We start from the raw sequence: 20,497 nt of genomic DNA, 5'->3' as shown, positions 1-20,497 counted from the left end.
CGGCGCCCCGCCCCGCGCGTGCGCGCTGCCGCCCGCTGGGTGCTGGGGGCGTCGCGGCCTGTGACGTCAGGGGACGAGTCCCGTCTTCCGCCCCAGCCGCAGGCCGGGGCCGCGGGAGCCGAGGGTGACCCGCGGCGGCCCTAACCCTGGCTCCCCGCTCGGCGCGTTCTCGCTCCTGACGCCACCCGCTGGACCCCGGGATGCCGGGCGTCTCCACCCGCGGCCTCTCTCACGAGGAGAGGAGGCAGCTGGCCGTGAACCTCACCCGCGTGCTGGCGCGCTACCGCCCCATCCTGGACGCCTACATCATCGTGAGGCCACAGGGGTGTGGGCGGGGTGCTACCGGTTGTGCGGTTGTCCGGGTGCCCATGGCAGGGACAGATTCTGGAGAGGTGGCTTCTATTTTCCTTTTTCCTTTGGGTTCCGGTCTGTTGTCGGTACAAGAAAAGGTTAGAACTGGGGTTACCCCCCCCCGTTTTTCCGTTGACATACATATTAATATTTCTAGTATCTAGGTGGATTCTCTAACTTTCCCAAGTCCAAAGTAAAATGCATGGACAGCGGAGCCATGCAGCAGCCACGTTGAGCTCCCGCAGGGACTTGGGAGGTGTTGCAGGAACCCATGTGTTCATCCCTCCGAGCTTCGCATAAAGTCCCGGTTTAGGAGCCTAGTGGACAACTGCAGCTCTGGAACCAGACCCGCTTGACTGCCTCGTTTACTGTGTTAGACGTAGGCATTTTTAAGCAATCCTTGCCACGCGTTTCTCAGCTGTAATACGGATCCCTGTCTGAAGTATCACTATGAAGAATGACAGAGATGACATTTAAGTGGCACCCGCATCCGCAGAATCGTTCAGCCCCCAAGCCCAGAAGCCATTCTTTTTTTAAAAAATTTTTAAATGTTTTTTTAATTTATTTTTGATACAGAGAGAGATAGAGCATGAGAGGGGGAGGGTCAGAGAGAGAAGGAGACACAGAACCAGAAGCAGGCTCCAGGCTCTGAGCTAGCTGTCAGCACAGAGCCCGACGCGGGGCTCGAACCCACGAAGGTGAGATCTGACCTGAGCCGAAGTCGGAGGCTTAACCCACTGAGCCACCCAGGCACGCCCAGAAGCCATTCCTGAGTCAGCTCTTTCCTCCATTGATCTCCAGTGCGCCCTGCTGGCTCTGCCTCCAGAACAGACACCAAATTCACGCTTTGTTTCCATCTCCATGGCTCCCACCCTGCCGAGCCTCACTCCTCTCTCTCCTGGACTTTCTAACTGATCTCTGTTCACTTCCTCTCCGTAACCGCTTCGTCACAAGGCAGCGTGGTCCCTGTAAAGTGCATGTGGGGCGCCTGGGGGGCTCAGTCAGTTGAGTGGCCAACTCTTGATCTTGGCTCAGGTCATGATCTCACAGTGGTGGGACCCGCCCAGTCGGCCTCTGTGCTGATGTGCTGAGCCTGCTGAGGAGTCTCTCTCCCTCCTTCTCTGTCCTGTCCCCCCCCCCCCCCCCCCCCCCCCCCCCCCCCCCCCCCCCCCCCCCCCCCCCCCCCGCTCCCCTGAGGTTCACATCTGCAATCTCTCTCAAAATACATTTTGAAAAATTGTAAATTTGACCAGGGCACCTGGCTGGCTCAGTCCATAGAGTCTGCTACAGTCTTGATCTGGAGTGGTACGTTTGAGCCTAATGTTAGGTGTTGAGTTTACTTAAAAAACCCATAAATCTGATCGAGACACTGCCTTGCTTCCTAGGTGCTTTGATGAAGTCTTAACTCCTCACCATTAACTAGAAAGTGCTACATGATCTGTCCCCTGCTCTTCCTTGAAGGCCAGCACGTTGATCCGCTCCCACACTGACTCCAGTACGCCAACACTGGCCTGATTTCTGTCCTACAAATACGGCAGGCCTCTGGGCCTTTGCACTTGCTAGTCAGCCTGGGATGCACTTTTGCGGTGATTAAGAGCAAGAATTAGAGTCCAATTGGCTTTAGATCCGAGCTTTGCTACTTACCAGCACTTTGACCTGGGCACGTTGCTTAATTGCTCCGTGTCCGTTTCCTTCTCTGTAAAATGCCAAGTAGAAACAGTACTTCACTCATAGGGTTGTTTGAAGATGAACTGCATTAATACATGGAAAATGTCACGGACGGTGCCTGGTATATTAAAATGTCTTTTGAGTGTTTGGAATTACCTGAGTTTTTTAAATCGAGGTATAAATTGATCTATAACATATTTGGGGTATACATTAGTCCTTAGATATTTGTGTGTGTTGTGAAATGAGCACCACAGTAAGTGTAGTTAACACCCTTCACCTCTCAAGTTACACTCGCTGTGAGGAGACCTTCTGAGGTCATCAGCTTTTTTTTTTTTTAAATGTTTTATTTATTTTTGATACAGAGAGAGACAGAGCATGAGAGGGGGAGGGGCAGAGAGAGAAGGAGACACAGAACCGGAAGCAGGCTCCAGGCTCTGAGCTAGCTGTCAGCACAGAGCCTGACGCGGGGCTCGAACCCACGAACGTGAGCTCTGACCTGAGCCGAAGCCGGAGGCGTAGCCGTCGAGCCCCCCAGGCGCCCCGGTCATCAGCTTGCAAATAGGCAGTCCATCGTCGTTAGCTGTGGTCACTTTGCTGCGTGTTAATGCCGTCCCCCAGGATGTATTTACTGTATTTACTTTATACCTGGAGCTTTGGGCTTCGTGACCCTCCTGACCCGTTTCACAAGCCCCCCGGCCTCTGGCAGCCGCGGCTCTTGCCCGGTTGTGATTCACGTCTCAGCTCAAGTGCCCGCCAGTCCTCCCTGACGCGGTGCTCTCGGACTCCATCGTGTTACTGGTCTCGTTAGTGCTTTATTCTCTGTGTGGCATTTGATGTTACCTGAAGGTTTTCTTTGTTTTGTTTTGTTAATGTAAACTCTGCGAGAGCAAGAATCTTGTCTGTCTGGTTGACCGTTGTGTCCTCTGAGCCTGGACTAGAGCCTGGTGCCCAAACAAAGCTCCAGAATTTGTGTCAAATGAATGAATAAACCTTCTGGCACATGTCACATCTGGCAAAAAAAGCGTGTGGGCCATATAATGGTAGATTACTTTTTACCGTTTTTTTATTTTTGAGAGCGAGAGGGAGAGAACATGACCGGGGGAGGGACAGAGAGAGAGAGAGGATCCAAAGCAGAGAGCCCACGAGGGGCTCAGCCTCCCCAGCCTCGAGATCATCATTGAGCGGAAGGCAGACACTGAACCGGCTGAGGCGCCCAGGTGCCCTGTGGTAGATTTTTTTTTAAGTTTACTTATTTTACAAAACATTTTTTAAACATTTATTCCTTTTTTGAGAGACAGATGTGAGTGGGGGAGGAGCAGAGAGAGAGGGAGACACAGAATCCGAAGCAGCTCCAGGCTCGGAGCTGGCAGCACAGAGCCCGATACGGAGATCGAACCCATGGACGTGAGCTTGTGACCTGAGCTGAAGTCAGATGCTTAACCGACTGAGCCCCCCAGGCGGCCCTAAGCTTGCTTACTTTCTTGCGAGAGAGCACAAGCAGGGGCTGGGGCAGAGAGAGGCTCCGCGCTGTCAGCCCAGAGCTGGCAGGACCTGAGACCAGGACCTGAGCCAAAATCAAGTCGGACACTGAACCGGCAGAGCCCCCCGGGCGCCCCCATAATACGGTAGATTACCAAACAGGACTGCACTGATACCACAAGCCAGTGACTGGGGTTGCGGGTGCCAACGTGAATGAAGACACCATCCTTGCCCTTAAGTACGGGTGAGCCGAGAAAGTGGGCGCCTCAGTGAGCAGGGGCGCTGCGCCCAGAGGGGTGTCCAGAATGCCCTCTGGGCTCCGAGGGCCGAGGGGAGGCGCGGGCAGGCTTCAGAGGAGAGGTGACTCGGAGGAGCAGGGCGCACCTGCCGGCTGCAGCCGGTGGCCCTTGGCTGAGGGGCCGGGGGCCCGCTGACCGCCTGCCCTTCTCCTGCAGGAGTTTTTCACCGACAGCCTGTGGGGCACACTCCCGTGCTCGTGGCGGGAAGCGCTGGACGGCCTGACCCCGCCCCAGCTGGCCGCGCAGCTGCTGGGGATGCCGGGCGAGGGGGAAGCAGTGAGGTCTGCGCAAGGGGGGCCCGTGCTGGGGGGCGGGCAAGGCGGGGGCGGGGCACTGTCAGGATGCAATGGAGCTATTCACCGGGGCCCCGGGCCGGCCTGTCTCAGGTACAGGTCGGTGTGGCCCCTCACCCTGCTGGCCCTGAAGTCCACAGCCCATGCCCTGGCCTTTACCCGGACACCTGGGTTTCAGACCCCCTCAGAGTTCCTGGAGAACCCCAGCCAGAGCTCCCGCCTCACAGCGCCCTTCCGGAAGCACGTCAGGCCCAAGAAGCAGCACGAGATCCGGAGGCTGGGGGAGGTGAGATGGCTGGGGGGCCCCCTCCAGGCTGCGGGTCCTCGGCACTGCCTGCAGGACCACCTTGGTGGGCGTAGGACAGCCCTGCCTCGATGCGGGGTTTTGTGTGTTCGCCCTCTCGACGGGTCGGTGTCTGAGTCGTGGCCACCTGCCCACCTCCGCGGTCCGCGTGGGAGGCGTGGGGCCTCCCGGGGCGAGGGCCGAGCGGAGGAGGTGGGGCCTGGGCTCAGCGCCTCCCTTCCGGCTTCCGGATGTCTCGTCTTCCGGGGCACCCCTGCCTGTCTTCCTCGGCCGTCTGCCGCGCCTCCGCCCCTTTGGGGGTGTTTGCCCAGGGAGCCAACAACCAGTGGCCTGGAGAGCTTTGTTCCCTCCTCTCGTAGCTGGTGAAGAAGCTGAGCGGCCTCACAGGCAGCACCCAGGTCGTGGATATAGGCTCAGGCCAGGTGAGCCACACCCCTAATGTTCTGGGTTTGGGTGGGTTTTTTTTTTAATGTTTTATTTAGTTTTTGAAAACGAGAGAGACAGAGCAGGAGATGGGGAGGGGCAGAGAGGGAGGGAGACGCAGCATCAGAAGCAGCTCCAGGCTCTGAGCCGTCAGCACGGAGCCCGACACGGGGCTTGAACCCACAAACGTGAGATCATGACCTGAGCTGAAGTCGGAGGTTTAACTGACTGAGCCCCCCCAGGCGCCCCTGGGGGTTTTGTTTTGATTTTTGAGCTGTGGGGAGAGAGAGCTGGAGGCAGGTTATCAGGCCACGGCCCCAGGGCAGCAGCAGGTGCGGGGAAGAGGCGGAAGTAGGCCGGGCAGAACTGAAGCCTTCTGGGGGCCTGGGACCCAGGTGCTCAAGTCACTGCTCAGGAGGCTGACAGTGGAGAGGGCACTGAATGGGGCTGTCCCCACCTTCCCTCCCGTGACTCCAGGGCCATCTCTCCCGATTCATGTCCCTGGGGCTGGGGCTGACGGTGAAGAGCATCGACGGGGACCAGAGACTGGTGGAGCGGGCCCGGCGCCTGGACCGGGAGCTCCTGCAGGCCCTGGAGAAAGAGGAGAAGAGGAAGCCCCAGGTGGGCCCGCTCTCTGCACAGCTGGGCTGCGGGACGGGGTCTGCTTGGCAGGAGCTGGCACCAGCTGACCCCCTTGTTTCCGGGGCTGCGGGCGTGAGCGCCAGTTCTGCCCCTTCGAGGGCCCACCTTCACCAAAACCTCACATCCTGAAGGCACTTTGTAGTTCCAAAGTGCTTCCCGAGCAGACACGCGCTGCTCCCAACCCCCCATGAATCAACCCATCGGGTGTTCATTAGGCTCGGGACGGGACCGAACGGGGACTCAGGAGGTTGGCCGCTACGCTCATGGCGGTGGGCCCAGAGCTCAGCCCAGCTCTCCCCCGCCTCCCCCCCATCTCTCCCTCCCTGTGGCCGGAGGTGGCCCAAGGATGGCAGACAGACTTCTCGCCCGCCTCCGCAGGTGACCCAGGCCGGCCCTCGCTGCTCCCCGCACCACGTGGTTAGGTGGGTAGAGCCCACGGCCCTGTGCCAGGAGCTGCTGCTTCCGCTGGAGACCCGGCCTGGCCACGGGGCCCGCCTGCTGCTGACGGGCCTGCATGCCTGCGGGGACCTGAGCGTCGCCTTGCTGCGCCACTTCTCCTGCCCCGAAGTGGTGGCCCTGGCCTCGGTGGGCTGCTGCTACATGAAGCTGAGCGAGCCCGGCGGCTACCCACTGAGTCGGTGGGTGGCGGGGCTGCGGGGCTCTGAGCTGCCCTACAGGCTGCGGGAGGGCGCCTGCCACGCGCTAGAGGAGTATGCGGAGCGGCTGCGGCGGGCGGGCCCCGGCCTGCGCACCCACTGCTACCGGGCGGCGCTGGAGACGGTCATCCGGGCTGCCCGGCCCGAGCTGCGACGGCCCGGTGTGCAGGGGATCCCCAGGGTCCACGAGCTCAAGATCGAAGAGTGAGGCTGGGGGCGGCGGGGTGGGGCCGGGCGTCACCAGGTGTCCCTCCCAGCCTGGCTTTTCAGTGAGAAGGGAGGTCCATGGGGCACCTGGGTGCCGCAGGCAGGCAGGCGGCGGGCTCTGATTCCAGCTCCGGTCACGATCTGTCCAGGGCCAGAGGCCTGCTTGAGATCCTCTCCCTCTGCCCCTCCCCTGCTCTCAAGCAAACTCCCTCTCTCTGTTTCTCAAAAACAGAGGAAAGACTTAAATGTGCCCAGGGGGCTGATTGTGAGGTCTGGGTAGCTTCTCAGAATTCCTTTAGGACGGAGTTGTCACTCTCTTGTCCAGGGACTATCAAGTTTTTTTTTAAGTGCTAAAAATATGGCCAGATTATTGTACCGACCTGGCTGAAAATGCATTTTGGGATCAGTCTATTGGACAGACAGCTCCCAGCCAGGAAATTTTAGAAACGCGTACGCAGGAGGCAAGTTAAGCAAAGCCGCCATCGGGTCAGGAGTGTCCGGTCTGGGTGGGAGGTGGCAGCCCGAGGCCGCACTGAGCACCGTCTGTGGCTGACCCCACAGATACGTGCAGCGGGGGCTGCTGCGCGCGGGGCTGGACCCCCAGCTGCCACTGGACCTGGCTGCGCTCCGGGCCCACCAGGCCCAGGAGGACCGGGTGGTGGCCTTCTTCAGCCTGGCCCTGCTCCTGGCCCCACTGGTGGAGACCTTGATCCTGCTGGACCGGCTGCTTTACCTTCAGGAGCAGGGTGAGGGGGGCCCGCGGCAAGGACCCGGGGCTGGCGGGGGGGCCTCCTTTAGGCCCCAGGCCCCCCATCTCCCGGGTGGGACTCAGTGGAGTGGGAGCGCACATTCCTGCTAAATCAGGCTCCCAACTGTGTCTTGCATTTTAAGCGAGGACCCGGGCGGTTAGGGTGTCAGTGTCTTGGACACGCGCATTCCCGGTAGAGAACTGGGTCCCCTGACTTCCCCATGGGAAAGGAGGCTGTGCCCACAGGCGTGGCAGGGAGGCGCTGGGTTCAAGGTTTCCCTGTCTGAGCAGCGCCCCCCTTTCCTCCAGACTTCCATGCTGAGCTCCTGCCCATCTTTAGTCCTGAACTCTCTCCCAGAAACCTGGTTCTGGTGGCCACCAAGAGGCCCCTGGGTGAGGCCTTCTCTCTTCTGGAAACTGAAGACAGCTGACCACTGCCACCTGGAGCCCCCCTAGATGCCAGCCTGGGTGGCAGCCTGATCCCTTGCCCTGAGGACCAGCCTCCAAGGTCCCTGGAACCCTGGCCTCTCTCTCCACATATTAACGTAATACTGTGTACAAGTTTATTTTTAATTTATTAAATAGTGAAATCTTTATTTCGCTGCCAGTTTGATTTCTCCACCCCCAGCCCTACCAGCCTCCCTGACAGGCAGCATCCCGAGACTCTAGGGTCCCCTGGACCCTGCAGGCCCTGCCCCTGTGGAAGCTGCCTTAACCTCCATCCAGGCTGTCACACGGTAAGGACAGATGCCCCTTCCTGTAGTCCCAGGCGCAGGTGCGCGGGGGGTCAGGGTCTAGCAGACGGCGGCAGGTGGGCATGGCACTCCTGGCTCCTTACTGGCATCTGAGAAGAGTGGCCCCGACCTTCGAGGCTAAGACCAGGGGAATAGCCCCGTCTGCAGGATCAGTACCAATAGACCTTCTTGTGTCTCCGCGTCTCCTGAATCCCCATCGCCTCCATCACCTCCTCCTCCAGTGTCTTTAAACGGGGCACGTAGGTTTTTTCTAGAGCATCTTCGACTGATGTGTCTTTGGGGCCATCTGGAGAGCCAGAGGAAGGAAGACGATGGGCAATCCCCTCCCTTCCCCTCCTCCTCCTCCCCCCTCCCCGCTGCCCCTCGCCCAGCCTCACCAGTCCAGGTCTCAGGGACGATGCCGTCAGCTCTGGGAAACTCCGGTTTGGGGATAATTCTCCCTGATCTCGTGGAGACACGCACCCGCTCTCCAGCCTCTGTGAACCTCCACTCCACGTCAGTGGGTTTCCTAGTGGACAGAAGAGATGAACCCAGCGTGGGGACCACATGTTCCAGCTACATGCCCCCCCGCCCCAAGCCAATGGCTGAGAACATGAAGGCCGCCATCTTGCTGCTGTCTGTACTGGGGTGTGACTCCCAGGGGGTCAAGTCCATGAGACAGATGCCCCCTCTTCATCTCCATCCAGAGCCTCCCACCACCATTCCTTTTGTAGAAATGTGATCACCACCTACACAGACAAGCCCTCTGACCAGAGCCCCATGTGCTTGCCTGTCCACAGGATCCACAAGTTTGACCTGGCGGTAGAGCAAGGGCGCCTCGCTGGGGATCATGGTCCCCCGGGAATCCGCGGTCTTGCCCACGTAACGGTAGTGCTGTCCAAAAGAAGGGGGGCTATGAGAACTAGGGGGTGGGAGAGGGGGCTTGCCCACCGTGGCTCAGAGCGTTCAGCCCAAGCTGGAGAACAGACGTCGGCTGTCTCTGTCCCTGCAGCTCATCACCCGCCTCCCTAGGTGTCTCCGAATGCAGTGACAGAGGGGACGGGCTTCCTGAGCACCCCAACTTCACTCACTGTGTTCAGTCCCTCCAGGACCACCCAGTTGCGCTGCCGGATGACTTGAACCACTTTGCCTTGCTTCCCAGCATCCTTGCCTTCTAGGATCTCCACCTGCAGAAGACGTGAGGGTCGGGGAGGGGGATCCTCACCCAGGAGTCCCCCCTCCACCTTCTCCAAGGCTCACCCTGTCCCCACAGAACAGATGCCACTCTTCATCTGAGATGGGCTCCACGGCCACCCGGCGCCGCCTGGTCCCCGGAGGGTTCTTCCTCTTGTCTGCAAGAGAGCCTGGGCGGCTCATCCCATAGCGGTAGTCGCGGGGGAGGGTGACCTTGGATGCCAAGGCCAGTAGGCCAGACAGACGCATGGCTGGAGGCTGTGAGAAATCTCCAGAAACTTTCCTTGTTAGCTCTGAAGGAGACAGACAGAAACAAGCAGGCAAAGAAGCAGAAGGAACATTTTTTAAACACTTAGTCTGCCGCTAAAGGGATGTCATCTCACTGAATCCTCACAAGCTGCTGTCTTCACTTTACAGATAAGGACATGGGCTTGGTGACTTGCCCGTGGTCACAGGGCTAGTTAGTACGTGAGAGAACTGGCATTCAAACCACATACGTCTGACTTCCAAGTCCAGAAAGTTCATTGAGGCCAGGGACCATGCGGTCTAGCCACCCCTGGATCAAACAGCTCCAAGTAGGGCCTGGCACACAGTAGGTACTTAATAAACAAGTTACTGGATCGGTGCAGAACAGCAGGATGGGAAGAGCACGGGTAAATGGAACAAAGAGGCACAAGGCCAAGGGGCAGGCAGTGACTTAAAAATGGTACTCAAACCCCCTGCACCACTTCCAATCCCTAAATAACCCCTATGCCTCCCTAAGACAGTTTTTTTCCCAAAGGAAACCAGTCCCAGAGCCAGACTTTAGGATTACCAAGTCCTACATTTCCCAAGTAAGTATACACTCTAAGCCTCCCAGTTTTGGGTGAGGGGCTCACCCAGCTGGGGTGGTGGGAGAATGGAGAGTAAAGACAGTTAAGTGCTTCAGTTTTTATTTACTTACTTATTTTTAAGTGAGAGCAAGCAGGGGAGAGGGGCCGAGGGACAAAGAATCCCCAGCAGGCCCCACACTCAGCACAGAGCCTGATGCGGGGGCTCCATCCCAGGACTCTGGAGTCTAACCTCAAAGTACAAAGTGCGCTCTAACGACATAAAGAGCTGTGGGTTCCAGTCCCTGGTCCACTGCCTTCCTCCGTGATCCAAGGCAACAAGCTCCTGCCCTCATCCTTAAAACCCTGCAGGGTTGTTGGGGTCATTCAAACTACTGTTTCTTTAAGAGAACAATGGACAGAATAGTATGAATAGCATTATGCCTTTTGGGCAAATTAAAACATCTTGCTTCTTTCCCACAAACTTTGTTTACATTTTCCAACAACATGCGTTGGAAAGGAAAAGTGGTTTATCTGAACGGTCGGATTTTTCTTCTTTATACTTCTCAATGCGAAAAAGAAAGTGCCTCATTATCTTCAATTAACGTTGGCTTCAATTCCCGTGCAGATTCAACAAACGCTTAGGACACAGTGACAGGCATAGTGCAGGGACCTCACGATTAACTAGCGTCTGATCTTCCCGCCCCCCGCCCCCCAGAAAGCAGACAGACTGCGGTACCCCAAGGTTCCATCCCTAGACGAGGAAGCCGGGAGCTCAGGGCTGCGGGGCCAGCGTTCGGCCCCAGGACGGGGCGGGATCGCTGCAAAAGGCCAGCCACCAGCCACTCTAGTTCTGCAGTCCCGGGAGGAGACCCCGAGAGACCAGCACCCAGGCCCTGCCCTCCTCTCCCGCACACCCTGCAGGGGCTGTCCCCGGGGGGCTTCCGCAGCGTGTCCGGGCCTCGGTCCTAGCAGTTTTCACCACCCACCCGCCCCAAGCAGCAAAGAAATCGCGGGCGAGCCCAGGACGGCCGGCACCACCGGGAACTCCACGCTCACCTCCACTGCCCGCCGCGCCTCCGGCAGCGGCGTCCGCACATGCGCCCTCAGCCCCCGGTCCCTCCGCTTTCTGGGAAATGTAGTCTGAACGCAGAGCGGACCCTCAAACCACCGTCGCTCTGAAAGCTGGAAGTTGTAGTCCACGGCTACGGAGCGAGCGGGGAAACAGGAAATTTGGTCGGGTAGGAAATCGAGGAAGGAAATCAAGGCACACCGAGAGGCATGTCGGGAGTTGAAGGCAGGGCATGATAGGCTGCGGCCCTCGGCGCGTCCCTGCACACGCTCGGCGAGGAGGCCGCTGGGAATCGTAGTTCTCAGAGAGGAGGGCTCCATTTTCTAGGGGATTGTGGCTTCTGGTTCAAAGCAGAGGGCTTCCCTTTCTAGGCTGGGCTGCGGCCTGTCCTCATCCCATGCGCCCTTCTATGGGGGGAGGGGGAGTCAGGGCACATTAAGAAACTGTCCTAGGTCTTCTGCAGAAAGGGATGACACGTGGGCCCTTCCACTGCCGGTCGATGAGTTAGTCACAAAATGTCAGCTATGGGAGGCACCTGGGATGATCTGGTCCAGCGTACGCATGCAACTCGGCGGTTCCACGCGACCAGGCCCCCCGCCCATCCCCACCGGCGGAGGGTGGCAGGCATCCCCAGCTCCTACGCTCAGCCACCCAGCAGCCCCTCCCCTCCCCGAGGCCGCAGGGGGCTGGGGTCGGATGGCAGCACGCACACTGCACTTCTCGAGGCTTCCCCGGGGTAGCGGGGTAGCGGGCGGACAGCGTTCAGAAGGGGCTGCTGGGCACAGGACAACGCAGCTCACTCCTGGACCTTCGCCCTCCTGGGTAGCAGCCTGGGAATTGAGGCTGGGGCGGCCTCTGTCTGGGAAGGTGGCCTGGAAATGGCCTGCACTTTTCCCCACCTCAGTTCACCAACACCGGCCTGCCTTCCACCCGAAGAATCAGTCAAAATCCAATGTAGTAATCAACGGGTTTTATTTTCCTAGAACTGAAATCGTCTACGGTTCTCAGAGCTAAAGTCCCAAAGCTACAGTCAGCAATTTTTCATCAGAGCCCGAGGGAGAGGGGGGAGACAGGAGGCGGGAGAGAGGCGGAGAGGCCGCTACAGAGGCTGGGCCAGGGCACTCACTCCCCTGTCCTCCCAGTGGGGTTCGGATCTGGTGACAACGCAGAGTAGACCAGGTGAGGGACGTGATGGGAATGGACACCAGAAGGAACACCAAAGCCCCAGCTACAAAAAGAAAAGCCATCAAACCCCAAATCGAAGGGGAGCCTCCCAGGACACCTCAGAAACAGGGGCAGGAGAGGGAAGGGGCGGGGTGGGAGGGTGGCACACAAAGGGATGGGGGGGGGGTCTTTAAAATTTTTTTTGTTAATTTTCTTTTATTAAAAACGTCCTAAAAAATGTGTCTTTTCCTTTATGTCTGGGTGACACGTGACTGTAGGCCGGCCTTGAGCACTGTGGGGAGAGGGAAAGGGCAGCGCAGGCATCTCCCCAGGGCATCCTATCTCTGGCCAGAGATCAGAGGCGGACACAGTCCTCAACACAGCCACCCCAGCTGGGTGAAGCCAACCCTCCGGGGTCTCAGGTCCTCGGCCCAAACAACTGGGGAGCCTCCGAATTATCTGATGATCAACTACAACTCCCAGAAGAATGAATGTTGTCAATCATCAAGGATTTATGGAAGGGAGCCCCTCCCCTAAGGGCTGGCCCACTTTCCCTGAATCTAGGCAGCGGAGAGGACAAGTCCGGGCGGAAGGGACAGGAGCGTGAGAAGATGCCATCTTCCTGCCTGACCCCCGCCCCAACTGGAAGATCGCCCCTCTCAGGCCCAGAAGCCTACCCTGCGGTTTACTCTGCATCCCTCCCGGTCCTCCCCCTACGCCAGCTAATCCAGAGGTCCAGAATGCTGGGGGCGGGGCGGGGCAGAGAGGAGTCAGGAGGCAGAAACACCCAGTCCAGACACCCTGGGAAACAGCTCCCGGCAGGAAGGGACACAATGGCCTCATCGCAGCCCACGAAGCAGAAGACATGGCCCTGACTGAGACTGCAGGGGTGTGGGGACCTGGACGTGAGGGCCAGGGCAATCTCCAGGCGCTGGGCTTGGAGTGGGGAGAGTAAGTGGTGGAGGAGAGCGGGGTGGGGTTCCCAGTTTGCAGGCCATGGCCAGTTTCCCCAGTAGCACCCAGACAGCAGCAGGAACGGGGCGGGGGCTCCTCTTGAAACATTGGTGGCTACAGGCTGCGGGCGGGGGGAGGGTTGGAGGGGACAAGGGTTATGGGTGTGGCCTTGGGAAAGTCCTGGGAGAACCCACCCTGCCTCGAGCCCCCCCCCCCCCCAGTGGCCGGCCCTGGAGCCCAGCTGCCCGGGGCAGGGGGCTCCCTCACCTCTCACGATCTCTGATGCCTGGGGCCTCAGCATCTTCCTTGGCAGCCTCTTCCTCCTCTAACTCCTCCTCTTCCTCCCGAGGAAGGCCCCGGCCGGAGCCGGGCTCAGAGGGGGTGCTGTTCTTCTCCACAGGGAGGGGCCTCTCAGCCTCCAAGGGGGCTACTTCCTTCTCCTCCCCTTCGGGGTCTTCTGTCTCCTTGGGACGTTTTGGGGAGTCCTAGGTAGTATCGGCAGAGACGAGGCAGGCTGAGGCCAAAGCGGGGGGGGGGGGTGCCAGCCACCTACCTGCGCCCCCCCTTCCACAGAGGCTCCTTCCTAGACGCACTCACAATCCCCTTCCCGAGCCCCCTGCCGCTGAAGGGTCTCCTGTGCCCCGGCTTCTTGGCAAGGGGCCCCAGACCGGGGGGCCTCTGCAATGGCAGCTGGCTTCCCCGGGCCCCGGCGGGGGTGGCTCACCTCCAGCAGGTCCCCCGCCCTCCGCTTCAGCGCCCCCTTCTCGTTCTTCTCCTTGGCCGGCTCATCGATGACCAGCTTCCCTTCCTCATCGCTGCTGCCCTCCGCGCTCCCCTTCTTGTCGCCGTCCCCCTCCGCGGGCTCAGGCTCGGGCTCGGGCTCCTCCACAGAGCTCTTCTTCGGGGTGGACTGCACGCAGAGACAGCAGAGGCTGAGTGGCACCCGTGTGGCTTGCGGGGGCCCCTCCCCAGACCCACCCTCAGCCACTCACTCCTTCCTTCTCCCGCCTCACCCCCGCCCCCCCCAGGTGCCCAGTCTCACGAGTGATTTGAGACCCACCTCTGTCGGATTAGCCCCGGGCTAAACCCACTGGCCGGGCAGGCAGGGCTCTGTGCAGGAGGGGGGAGGGCTGGAGCAGGAGGCAAAACCTCGGGTCACCTTCTCCCAAAGGGAGCTGGGACCCTTTCCCCGCCGACCCCGCCCCCCACCCTCCCGCCTCATCCTGCCCGGCTCACAAGCACCTCCTCCGGGAAGCCTTCGTGGAAAGAGTTAAGGCCAAGTCCTACACTCACACTGGGTCCCATGGAGGGCTGTCTCCACTTACCGCCTCTGTCCTGTCCTTGCCCCCCAGGCCACTAATAGCTCAACGATACCACACCCCCCCAACCCAGCCCCTCCTGCAGGGCCTCCCCACCCCACCCCCAGGAGCCCCTGCCTCTGAACGTCCTGGTTTCTCCGTCCTGAAGGCTAAGCACCCCACGTGGGCCCGGGGTCCCGAGCGAGCGAGCCGGTGGCCACACCTGCTTTCCAGGGGATCTTTGGGGCCGATGGCTGCTCACCTGGTAGCCCGAGGCCTTGACGGTAGGATTGTTCTCGATCTCCCACAGCCCCTCGCTGAACCCTTTCCTCTTGTTGGGCTTGCCAAACTTCTCCTTGGACTCCTCGTAAGGGAAGAGGTCTTTGGGGCCCAGGAATGCCCTGGGGAGAGACGGGAGACTGTGCTCTGGAGCCCTCCCTGCCTGAGCTGCGTGGCCCGAGGGGGAGGGGCGCCCACAGTGGTCTGCCCACGGCCGTCCCCCCCCTCCGGCCCCTCACTCACGTCTCATGGGTCCCGAAAAAAAAGACTTGGTACTTGTTGGCTGTCGACTTCACGGCGGCCTCGGGCATCTCATCAATCTGGGAGCAAGAAGAGGGAAGTGAGTGGAGTCCTAAGGTCACAAATTTGGGCCCGAGGTTGGCTTCCAGGACGCATCTGTGCAAAACCCGACTGCAAGGAGCCCAGGAGATCGCCAAGGTGATTTCTGAACCCTCTTCAGCGGTGGGGCTTCATTCTAAGCCAGAAGGCCCGGCAGAGACCTAGAGTCGGCCCCTCTCCTCAAGCCAGATGGCACCGTCCTGCGTGCCCAGGAGCCCACGTCCCTGACGGCACCCGCGCACCTCTTCCCTCGGGCCCCCGGCCTCCACTCTCCCTGGACCACAGCCCATCTACAACGCTCGGGCCCCATGGCAGCCAGAGTGGGCGTTCCCAGTGCTCAAGCACTTCACCCCCTGGAAACCCTCCCACATCTGCTGGTGACCAGAGAGACCCCCCTGTCCCCCCCCCCCCCGGGTCCACCTCTTTTCCAGAGCACCAAGGTCTGAGTCCCAGGGCCACCCACATCTGTGCGACCTTGGGCAACTTACTGAACTCAGTTTCCTCATCTGTAAACAGAGAGGGTCACCGAGCTTAAGCCACAGGGTCGGCAGGATTAAATGGCATAACTTGGCCTGTGGTTCGCCCCATGTGTACTAGTGCTCCTCCTCGGCCACTGGCTGCTTTCCACTCTCTGCTGTGGCCACACAGGTCTCTGGTCTCCCACACTCACGAACCTGGGGAGCCCTCCAACCTCAGCCCTGCATGGCTTCCTCCAGGGGCGCCTCCACCCCTCCTGGCCCCAGCTGGGCCCCCATAGGAGCCTTAGCACCCTCCTCCCGAGGGGCCAGTGCGATGGCTACCCACGTTGGCATCTGGACATCGCCCACGGGAACTCTGGCCTGCACCTGCCCTGAGATCAGACAGCAGGTGCACCACACACAGCAGGTTCACAAGGAAGATCTGCTCAACGAGTCCATGAGACAGAGAAAGGCCAACTGCTCTGGCTGAAGTGAAGGAGTAACGCCAAGGGGCTGCCTATTCAACACCCCCCCCCACACCCAGGAAGCAACTCTAAAGGCTTCTGGGGAACACTCTGAAAACCGTCTTGATACAGTCAGACCCTCTCCTTTTACAGATGAGGAAACTGAGCCCCATCCCCACGACAGAAGTCAGTGAGGGTCTCAGAGTTGGTCTTCTGCCTTGACCCCCTGCCCCCATGTCCTGGGGGGCATGAGCGGGGTACAGCGCAGAGCTCTGCTGTCAGGAAATGCACAGGCAGTGGCCCCAACGGCCTCCCCAGATCAGGCCCTGGGAGGCGGGGCCAAGGGAGCTGGGGGTCGGGGGACTACAACTCCCAGCAGAACTTGCAGTAGCCGCCTCGGCTGCCGGGCTTCCCTCCGGCCACAAGCCAGGTGGCCATGTTGACTGGGGCCCCACGCGCAGATAGGAAACAGGCAGCCCGAGGCATCGATTACCACCAGGACTGGGACAGTGTCTGACCTGGGGGCCTGGGGACACAGGGAGGCTGGGTGGTGAGAAGGCGCGGAGACACACCCAGGAGATGGGGTGGAGCCCTGGGCGCCGATCTGAGGGGCTTCTTGCTCCAGGCATGGAGTCTTCAGGTTCCTGGGCACCTCCCCCCTCGCCCTGTGGCCTCTGGGGACAGAAGTCCAGCCCCTCCCCCCAGGAAAGCCGAGCAGCAACTGGGCCCTCCCCATGACCAGGAGCTGGGGTGTGATAGCAGGGGGTGGAAAGGCATGCAGTTCCCCCCCACAAACAGGATCCGCATCGCCATGACAACCCACCCCGCCCCCGGGGCCACTCAGCAACTAGGAATGTGGCCACCCCTCCCCCCCCTCCGGATTGGGGAGGAGGGGACACTCACACACCCCACCTCCTGAGCCTGGAGTCTGGCACCTGGGTCCCCGGCGGTGCTGGAAACCGCAGCTAGCGCTGGAGGGCCCAGGCCCTTCTCAGCAAGCCAGGTCCCGGTGCCGGCGGAGGAGGGGCCAGTCCTCGGCAGGGACACCTGGGTCTTGTGACCAGCTGGCTCCCCACTCTCGACTCAGAGGGGGGCAAGCGAAAAACAAAATGAGAGCCTCCAGGGCTTAGAGGTCTCCAGAGACACACATGCACAATAGCATAAACCCTTCCCTAAGCCTCTTCTCCACCCATCTCGACCCAAGAAACCAGGGCAGGAGTGGCAGGCTAAGCGGCCTTCTTGGGGGTGCATTGGGGCACCTCGCGCTGGGGACTCACACCTGAGCCAGGGCCTCAACGCGCAGGTGGGGTGAAAGGGGAGAAACTGAGGCTCAGGAGAGGGGGTGGGGTGAAGGAAGGGTCAGACAGGAGGGGCCAGGAAGCTCTCTTGGGGAGCACAGCCCTCCAAGGGCTGCTCTGCAGGGCTTTCCTGTGTCAAGTGAACTCCCTCCCAGGCAGCCCAACGGTGTGACAGGGGACCCAGGGGGCCACCAGCTGCCCAGCCTCAGGGGAGGAGGAGAAACAAAAGAATGGATGAAAATTAAAAATAGAAGGACGCACCAGATACACTCGCCCTGCTGACTTCTGGCCAAATAAAGGGCGGGTCTGGAGGAAAGAGGCAAAGAGGCGGGCCAGGGGCCTGGGTAGATGGGCATCTACCCCAAAAGGGTCACCTGCTCCCTACCTCACCTTGACCGTGGGTGCCTGTGGGGAAAGCGCCAAGACAGATGGGCTGTTTGCTGAGCAGAATTCCCACCCCTCACCTCAAACAGGGGCAAGTCCCCTCCATCCTTCAAGCTACCAAGGAAACTGGCTTCTCGCATTTGGAAGTGAAGGGCAGTTCCTCCTCCATATGGAGGACACGAGGTCCCAGGGGAGCCCTGTATCCCCAGTACCAACATGGGTCTCCCAGGCGGGCCTTCCTTTAGATCCAGGCTGTGACTCACAACAAGTGAGTCAAGGATAAGTGGGTCAGGGTGGGGCCAGATCAGGGACAGGGACCCCACTGCACCCCCTCTACTGGCCAACAAGGGAGGGGCTCTGCTACTTCTCAGCCATTCCGGGAACCCAGGCCGGGGGCCCATCCACACCAGGCCCAACCGTCTGCATTTGCCCGGCTCCATCAGACAGACCTGAGCACATGAAATGCTCTCCCCCCATCCCCCGCCAGAGCTCACAGCCACCCTCGAAGCCTGATGAGGGAACCCAGGTGAGACATGGGGGAGGGGACTGCACCCCCCCCCCCGACTGCACACAGAAAGACAGCAGGAAGGCTAAGCCCACGCTGATTTCCAGCCATGGTTCTGACCACCACACCCAGAGCCAAGCCTGGTCTGACCCAGGAACCGGAAAATCTGGGGCAGGAGACAGTTGGGGCCGGGAAAGTGTGGCAAGCCCAAGAGGCAGAAAAGAGAAGGTGGTGCCTGGCCGTGGGGGAGGGAGGAAAGCTGGGTGAGGCCCTCTGGCTGCTCAGGTTTTCTGGGATTGTGAAACAGGAAGAAAGAGAGGAGGAAGGAACCTGGGGTGGGGGGGCGGGGAAGATCCCTGAGTCTTGGAGGTTAATTGTTGAGTGCTTGGAGATCCCCCACCCCAACAAGTCAAGCTGAAGGGAGAGGGGGAGGGAGTCCATTAAGACAGCAGCCACACTACAACCCAGACAGGTCTGGCCCACCACGCGGTCCCTCTGGCAGGGCCCTCCAGCCTCACCCAAAGCCAGCCATCCTCCCGGGCGGGGGGGCAGGGGCTGACGAAGGAAAATCCACTCAGCGGCCTTCACCTGGCCGTCCACGAGGCCCCCTGACTCCTTGGTCCCGGGAGATGCCAGACCCCTTCACTCTGCCACCCTGGGAGGCTAAGATAGCATCCACCCAGGGTGAGGAAACCCAGTGTGTCTGTTGTTTTGGCATCACAGGGGGATCTACGTGGGAGATAAGAGCCTTGGGTGCATCCCCAGATGTCACAACCGAAGGCTGGGTGGCACCCTCCTATCCTGGAGATCCAGTCTGACCTCTCCTCCCCAAACCTCTATCTGAAAGGTCCAGGCCTCAACAGGAAGCCACTGCCCCTTGGTCCCGCCCTTCTGTTCTGGAGGCCAAGGGAAGATGAAGACCAAACTAAATGGCATCCCCAGTCCCAGGTGCAGCCTCACCCTAAAGGCCACCAGAAACCTGAAGTTTTACCTCCCAGGGGCCAATCTGGGCCCGTCTGTGTCCCCCTCCCTGATTTCTCTTCCCTGATCCAGAAAGAGTCCCCCCGCAACCCACATTCCAGCTGCACCCCCTCCCTGGGGCCTGGCCTCCGGACTTTGTCCCACCCCCAGGAGGTGGGAGCCCTAGAGACACGGGTTCAGTTCTTGCCCTGCCCAACAGGGCCTTGGCAATTGGGCCAAGAAGCCAGATGGATCAAAGGTGCAGGGTAAAGTACGCAAGTGTTCACACACCACATACCCCAATACACAAGGCTTCTTCCTCCCAGAAGCACCCCCCCACCCCCGTCCCCCTCGCGGGCCGGCGCTTAGGAGGCCCTGGAAGCTAAGAGAGTCCCTCGATTCCATTCCAGAGGCCGGACACCTACAAGTTTCAGGGAACAAGGAGCTGAAAGCACATGGGATTTAGCACAGTCCTCGGGAGAAAGTGCGGGGTGAGGAAGGGGCTCCTGGGGTTTCTGAGTGGCCCCAAAGTTGGCCTGCCCCCTGAACAGGGCCCGGTGGGACCTGGCGCAACTTCCCAGGCTCCAAGCAGGGTCCCAGCCAGATAAAGACACACAGACTCACGCGGAGGACCGTAGCCTAAAGCTTTGAGGCAGTTGGGCACTTAGCCCCCTCGCTTAGAGAGCTCCCTCCACCCACTGCTCCCAGCCCTATTTCACTCCTCAGAGTCCTACCAACAGGGGACAGAGTCACGCCTGCACCCAATTCCTAAGGCCTCTCCAGACCAACCTGGAAGTTGCCAAAGGCGCTGCCCCCTGTGACACCCCCAAATTCCTCCAGCAACCTCTCCTCTCTCCCTCCCTTCTAGAGCTCTCCCAGTCCTTAGGGGAAACCTGAGGAACACAGGTTCTTTCTGGGCCCCACCCTCCCACCTGGCCAGGTGCTGGGGGGGGGGGGGCGGGCAGGCCCTCAGGTTGGCGGGCTCAGTCAACCACATGGCACACTGGGCCGTTGTGGCGGGAGGCTGCTATCTAAGGGGAGAGGCAGCTGGGGCTCCCCCCACCTCCAGGAACGGGCAGCCTGGCCTGGACCTGCTGGTCTTCCAGGGGCCCTGCCACCCTCAGCCCCCATTTGGGGGCTGGCAACATCCGGAGGGCTATTTTTGTGGGGCAGAGCAGCGAAGGGGTCTGGCGACGAATTTCCGAGCCAAGGAGACCCCCCTCTTACGGCGCCCCCAAACATTCCTCGACCCTCCCAACTTCAGACCTCTCGCGACCGCCCCAAACCAAAGTTTTCCAGGAGCGAACTCCGCCTCCACAGATCCCTCCCCGGGCTGGGACCCTCCTTTTCGGTCCAAGCAAGGGTCTGAGCGGGGGCAGCGATCGGGGAGGACAGTGGGGGTCTCCAAGGGGGTCCCAGGGCGCCCGGGAGGGGTTCCCGACGGCCCCAGCCCAGGCCGCGCGCCCCACGCCGCCGCGCTCGGGGTTTGGGGGTGGGGGGCCGCGCGGACGCCGC

At 60.4% G+C, this 20,497-nt stretch overlaps 3 protein-coding genes and 1 long non-coding RNA gene across 9 annotated transcripts; 2 read left to right on the top strand and 2 right to left on the bottom strand.

Moving 5' to 3' along the window:
* Positions 1 to 90: 90 nt before the first annotated feature.
* On the top strand, positions 91 to 7,666 carry RRNAD1 (ribosomal RNA adenine dimethylase domain containing 1). 4 transcript variants are annotated; one of them, XM_029935958.1, is made up of 8 exons: positions 91 to 311; positions 3,954 to 4,078; positions 4,184 to 4,376; positions 4,754 to 4,816; positions 5,295 to 5,438; positions 5,838 to 6,319; positions 6,884 to 7,068; positions 7,380 to 7,666. In XM_029935958.1, exons 1-8 carry the CDS (start codon positions 201 to 203, stop codon positions 7,499 to 7,501), a joined length of 1,425 nt encoding a protein of 474 aa, XP_029791818.1. In that variant the 5' UTR covers positions 91 to 200; the 3' UTR covers positions 7,502 to 7,666. The 4 variants fall into 4 exon arrangements, with proteins under 4 accessions (XP_029791818.1, XP_029791819.1, XP_029791817.1 ...); XM_029935959.1 differs by lacking the exon at positions 91 to 311 and adding an exon at positions 318 to 449; XM_029935957.1 differs by lacking the exon at positions 91 to 311 and adding an exon at positions 2,490 to 3,236 and having other exon boundaries at positions 4,269 to 4,376.
* On the top strand, positions 1,558 to 2,171 carry LOC115288553. Its single transcript, XR_003907073.1, has 2 exons — positions 1,558 to 1,656; positions 1,737 to 2,171. It is a non-coding gene; the product is annotated as an uncharacterized LOC115288553 (long non-coding RNA).
* MRPL24 (mitochondrial ribosomal protein L24) lies at positions 7,627 to 10,950 on the bottom strand. Its single transcript, XM_029935961.1, has 6 exons — positions 10,867 to 10,950; positions 9,065 to 9,291; positions 8,896 to 8,991; positions 8,595 to 8,698; positions 8,203 to 8,333; positions 7,627 to 8,111 (listed from the first exon to the last, which is right to left on the bottom strand). Exons 2-6 carry the CDS (start codon positions 9,245 to 9,247, stop codon positions 7,975 to 7,977), a joined length of 651 nt encoding a protein of 216 aa, XP_029791821.1. The 5' UTR covers positions 9,248 to 9,291; positions 10,867 to 10,950; the 3' UTR covers positions 7,627 to 7,974.
* An 882-nt stretch (positions 10,951 to 11,832) lies between these two features.
* Positions 11,833 to 17,984, bottom strand: HDGF (heparin binding growth factor). Of its 3 annotated transcripts, XM_029935954.1 has the most exons (6): positions 16,748 to 16,819; positions 14,818 to 14,894; positions 14,558 to 14,696; positions 13,722 to 13,907; positions 13,265 to 13,482; positions 11,833 to 12,107 (listed from the first exon to the last, which is right to left on the bottom strand). In XM_029935954.1, exons 2-6 carry the CDS (start codon positions 14,883 to 14,885, stop codon positions 12,002 to 12,004), a joined length of 717 nt encoding a protein of 238 aa, XP_029791814.1. In that variant the 5' UTR covers positions 14,886 to 14,894; positions 16,748 to 16,819; the 3' UTR covers positions 11,833 to 12,001. The 3 variants fall into 3 exon arrangements, with proteins under 3 accessions (XP_029791814.1, XP_029791813.1, XP_029791815.1); XM_029935953.1 differs by lacking the exons at positions 11,833 to 12,107; positions 16,748 to 16,819 and adding an exon at positions 12,224 to 13,118; XM_029935955.1 differs by lacking the exons at positions 11,833 to 12,107; positions 13,265 to 13,482; positions 16,748 to 16,819 and adding exons at positions 14,058 to 14,127; positions 17,598 to 17,984 and having other exon boundaries at positions 13,815 to 13,907.
* Positions 17,985 to 20,497: the final 2,513 nt, after the last annotated feature.

This window comes from Suricata suricatta, chromosome 3 (assembly GCF_006229205.1).
Source record: "Suricata suricatta isolate VVHF042 chromosome 3, meerkat_22Aug2017_6uvM2_HiC, whole genome shotgun sequence".
Lineage (NCBI taxonomy): Eukaryota > Metazoa > Chordata > Mammalia > Carnivora > Herpestidae > Suricata > Suricata suricatta.
The sequence above is the reverse complement of the archived record's forward strand: the minus strand, read 5'-3'. Positions and strand labels throughout refer to the sequence as shown.

Bases quoted from the DNA above. Each gene is read 5' to 3' on its own strand.
- RRNAD1 (XM_029935957.1), top strand. From the start codon at position 3,020: ATGTCACATCTGGCAAAAAAAGCGTGTGGGCCATATAATGGTAGATTA. The intron at 4,079-4,268 runs GTCTGCGCAAGG...CCTGGGTTTCAG, and splicing joins GGCGAGGGGGAAGCAGTGAG to ACCCCCTCAGAGTTCCTGGA. The intron at 6,320-6,883 runs GTGAGGCTGGGG...CTGACCCCACAG, and splicing joins CACGAGCTCAAGATCGAAGA to ATACGTGCAGCGGGGGCTGC.
- MRPL24 (XM_029935961.1), bottom strand. From the start codon at position 9,247: ATGCGTCTGTCTGGCCTACTGGCCTTGGCATCCAAGGTCACCCTCCCC. The intron at 8,992-9,064 runs GTGAGCCTTGGA...CGTCTTCTGCAG, and splicing joins ATCTGTTCTGTGGGGACAGG to GTGGAGATCCTAGAAGGCAA. The intron at 8,334-8,594 runs GCAAGCACATGG...TCTGTCCACTAG, and splicing joins CTTGTGGATCCTGTGGACAG to GAAACCCACTGACGTGGAGT.
- HDGF (XM_029935954.1), bottom strand. From the start codon at position 14,885: ATGCCCGAGGCCGCCGTGAAGTCGACAGCCAACAAGTACCAAGTCTTT. The intron at 14,697-14,817 runs GTGAGTGAGGGG...GTCTCTCCCCAG, and splicing joins TTTTTCGGGACCCATGAGAC to GGCATTCCTGGGCCCCAAAG. The intron at 13,908-14,557 runs GTGAGCAGCCAT...CTCTGCGTGCAG, and splicing joins TCAAGGCCTCGGGCTACCAG to TCCACCCCGAAGAAGAGCTC.